General features: G+C 39.4%; 1 protein-coding gene across 1 annotated transcript in view; it reads right to left on the bottom strand.

Moving 5' to 3' along the window:
• Window positions 1-516: 516 nt before the first annotated feature.
• Window positions 517-4,608, bottom strand: part of LOC106877991 (cholecystokinin receptor type A) — a 126,732-nt gene continuing 122,640 nt past the window's right edge. Inside the window, exons 2-3 of the mRNA XM_089362924.1 lie at window positions 2,773-3,061; window positions 517-1,241 (exon numbers count right to left, since the gene is read on the bottom strand). Of these exons, the coding sequence (XP_089219050.1) occupies window positions 565-1,241; window positions 2,773-3,061 (966 nt within the window). The 3' untranslated portion in view covers window positions 517-564. The remainder of the gene's footprint in view (window positions 1,242-2,772; window positions 3,062-4,608) is intronic.

Raw genomic sequence — 4,608 nt, 5'->3', positions numbered from 1 at the left:
CAAAACAGAGCTATTGAATAAGTAGCAGGTTTAAAAGAAATTTAATCTCTGTGCTCCATTCGCTCGACTAAAATTCTTCAGGGCAGTGACCCAGCATGGCCGTAGTCTAATGACGGAAACGAGTGAAATATAAAACAAATTAAAAATAAAAGATTATATACATACACACACACACACACACACACGCACACACACACACACACACACATATATATATCTATATATATATATATATATATATATATATATATATATATATATATATATATATATATATATATATATATATATATATATGTATATATATAAATGTACATACATATATGTATATATATATACGCACACATACTTGCATACATACATATACATACATATAAATATATATATATATATGTATATCTATACACTCATACATGCATATATACATACATACACACACACACACACACACACACACACACACACACATATATATATATATATATATATATATATATATATACAACATACCTGTGTGTCTGTGTGTCTGTGTGTATGTATATATATTTGTATGATACAGTCCCCTTATGTTGATGACGCTGCTGTCGCTGCTGTCGCTGCAGCTGTCCCTCCTGAGTCACCAGGACGACATGTGCAATGTGACCCTGGGCAGAAGCCAGCCTTGCAGTTGACATTACACCACATATCCATACCAGGAACGACTTCGTATGTATCAACTGGATCACAAATCGGTTCTGGGGTTGTACTTTGCGTGGTACCCGGCGTTGTTGTTGGTGTTGTCGTTGGTGTTGTTGTTGGTGTAGTGGTCTGTGATGTTGTTGGTGTTGTTGTAGGTGCCGTCGTGGTTGTCGGGTAAGTTTTGCCGCTGCAATCGCAATGGGTATATGGACAAAATCCCCTGGCACAGTTGATGTCACACCAGTCTTCCATACCAGGTACCCCATAATACATTGGGGTAGTTATACAAGGAAATTCCATTTTTATATCTTGCAGGTTGTCGCACTTGCAATATTTTGAGAGGCAGTTGCCAGTTGAGCAGTGTTTTGTGCACCATTTGCTTATACCTGCTAAGTCAGTATAATTTCCGTTTCCGGTACATTTGATTTTGCTTTCATCAGTGACTTCTTTTCTCGATACAGGTGTTAAGTCAATATCGGTACGGGTGAATTTAGAACGTGCTTCTACGGTGATATTCATACATACAGCATAGTTTTTCGGGTTCGTGCTTGATGTGAAGTTCACTAGAATAGAAAATGAAAAGAAAGAAATAACCGGTAAAATTCATGCGTCTCACAGCATTCTTATATTCGAGTGTTAGGCTTTAAACAACCTTCACTATGTAACGACATTGAGGACATAAGCCATATATTTAACATAGGTGCAGACCTGGCAGTGTGGCTAAGAAATTTGCTTCGTCACTAAACAAGCATGTTTCGTGTTCAATCACACTCGACAACACCTTGGGAAAGTGTCTTCCATTATAGCGACGGGAACTAAACAATGATTGGTGAATAAATCTGGAGACAGAAACTGTGAGGAAGCCCGTCACACACACACACACACACACACACACACACACACATATATATATATGTATATATATATATGTGTTTATAGCTATATATATATATATATATATATATATATATATATATGTAGGCGCAGGCGTGGCCGTGTGGTAAGAGGCATGCTTCCCAACCATATGGTTCCGAATTCAGACCCACTGAATGTGGCTATGGTCGGTCCGAGGCTATAGTAGAAGACTTGCCCAAGGTGCCACGCAGTGGGACTGAACCCGAAACCATGTGGCTGGTAAGCAAGCTACTTACCACACAGCCACTCCTTGTGCCTGTGTGGAGGAAGAGTAAACCATGTAAGTAAAGAACAAGAAACATCGCCGGATTTTTCTTCTTTCAGTAGATTTGTTGAAACTTAAATATTTGAATTACCGTAACAGTTGCTATGGCAGAACCAATGTCGCTACTTAGAGTTTTGCGTAATGTTTATAAGTTAGGAATTAGAACTCATTGATGAAAAAAATAAACAAAAACAAACGATTATTACAATTATATAATTGTAAATTTGCTGAAATTGCAAAATTTATTTTGTAATAAAATAATACCGTTTGTTAAATTTGTATTAAGTATTCATAAATTGGGTCTACAAATTGTGTTATTAACCACAATAAAGAATCTCTGGTAATTTTTATCAAAATTTCCGATACATATTCTTCATGCAGATGAGGTTGGAGAAAAATGCTTTGGTACAAAGCAAAAAAAGAGAAAAAAAAAACAAAAAAACCGCACTTCAAGAAACGATAGCCACAGATTTCACAAACTTTATACATTTTAGCCCGTCCATTGGACATCTTTTTTTTTGTTTTTGCTTGTGTCCAGTGACACACCGATTCCAAAGGAATAGGTGTAAATTAATTAAGTTAAACTTCACAGTTTCGATACCTCATTGGTCCAGAACATCATATAAGAGAAGAGAAATTTATTTCAACTCTAGGGACAAGGCCTGAATTTTTTTTGGTGGGAGGGGGCCAGTCGATTAGATCGACGCCAGTACGCAACTGGTTCTTAATTTATCGACCGCGAAAGGATAAAAGGCAAAGTCGACCTCGGCGGAATTTGAACTCAGAACGTAAAGACATACGAAATACCGCTAAGCATTTCGCCCGGCGTGCTAATGTTTCTGCCAGCTCGCCGCCTTATAATAAAAGAGAAACTTCGAAAGATATAACGGTGTGCGGTCAATACGTATATTTACCTGGTTCGATGATCCATTGTACCACGCAGTGTGAGCAGTCCATTTCTGATGGTAGAATTACTATGCCTATGAGAGCTTCAGTTGTGTATGTAACATGGGTCAGCTTCATTTGGTGTTTCATGAAACATTCTTGCGTGGCTGGTGTGCGGTCATCTTTCCTCGGACATATGTAATGTTCCAGAGTGAACAGAAAAGAGTCTTTCAGTGGGAAAGATGAAGTTAATGTGTTTGTTACACTTGAGTAAATTATTGTGGAATTTTTCAGCATCACAGTTTGGTTCGAAAATACCTAGAAGAGAACAGACATACATGAATGGCTGAAATACAGAAATATTTGCAATATTAAACTACGGACGACATTATCACATATACAAAGACCTGCAGTTAGCAAGACTATATGGACTGTGGCTCTGAAGTCATTTAATAACATCTTGATAAATGGTGGTACTTAAAGAGATTGATAGTGCCTAATGGCGGATGACTTATAGATATGGCTTCTTAAATACGTCGCTTACATTAATTCTAATGAAGGTATGGACAGAAACCATAACTTCTTTATTCTGACATATATCGAGATATCTTTTAATAGGCGATACCGGTGCATTCGTATATATGCGCATGTATGTATGTAAAGGGCAGATGGCGCTACGTAAGACCTTTTATATTTTATTCATTCCATAGGATTCACGACGTTATCATTTGACGGAATTTCCACTCAAGTATTCTGTCATTCTATCATATTCTGTCGGGATCAGGAATTCATGTTTGGGATAAGTAGCACCTTCAAGCAGGTTTTGAATCGGGGATTTGTGTGTGTAGTTCTTTTCTCCGCCTTAATAATTCTTTCTACTGGAAGCTCAAGGCCTCACATTTTGGGAGAAGGGATTAAGTCGATTACATCGACCCAGTGCGCAACAGGTACTGCTTTTTTAATCGACCTCGAAAGGATGAAAGGAAAAGACGACCTCGGAGGAATGCACGCCGCCTTAATAATAATAATAATAATAATAATAATAATAATAATAATAATAATAATAACAACAATAACAATAATAGTCCTTTCTACTAAAGACGCAAGGCCTGAAATTTTTTGTTTGGGGAGGAGTTAAGTCGATTATATCGACCCAAGTACGCGACTGGTACTAATTTGATCGACCCGAAAGGATGAGGGGTAATACCACCAGACATTTTGTCTGGCGTTCTAATGATTTCGCTAGCTCACAGATTTATTGCTGCTGTTGCTACTACTGCTGTAATAATTGTGTGAACCTGAGATGAGATTATGTTGAATAAAATCATAATTAACTAATTCTCCAGTATTTTCTTTTACCCAAAGCCAGGAACTTTTCAGCATTCTCTCGTATTCCCTCCAGCGCCATCCATTTTCAGGGCCGGTCGATTCGGCAGGTAAATTGTTACACACCGCTGAGCGGATTCCGACTTCCGTGGCCATCGTCCTGCTGTCTATATCGACCGACACCCTTTCGGGGATCTAATGGGCGAAGCGTAGAGCACCTTAGCCGGACGTTCGGTTCATCCCACATCACCAGTTCTGCTTACCAAAAGTGGCCCAGTTGGCACCGTGCATTCGTCGCAAACGATTTTTCGTACAGCCGCCTCCGATCGGGAGAGGAGCGGCCTGTTTCGCCCGTTCCGAGTTCGGGAGTAGATCGAGGCCGTCAACGTCTTTGGGGCCTCCAATCGTTCGCTTTGCCGTACGGAATTGCGTGTCGTTCTCCCGCTGGCGCCAGCTATCCTGAGGGAAACTTCGGAGGGAACCAGCTACTAGACGGCTCGATTGGTCTTTCGCCCCTACACCCGGTTCCGACGATCGAT

The sequence above is a fragment of the Octopus bimaculoides genome, chromosome 14 (assembly GCF_046866305.1).
Source record: "Octopus bimaculoides isolate indiv1 chromosome 14, ASM4686630v1, whole genome shotgun sequence".
NCBI classification, from domain to species: Eukaryota; Metazoa; Mollusca; class Cephalopoda; order Octopoda; family Octopodidae; genus Octopus; species Octopus bimaculoides.
The sequence above is the reverse complement of the archived record's forward strand: the minus strand, read 5'-3'. Positions and strand labels throughout refer to the sequence as shown.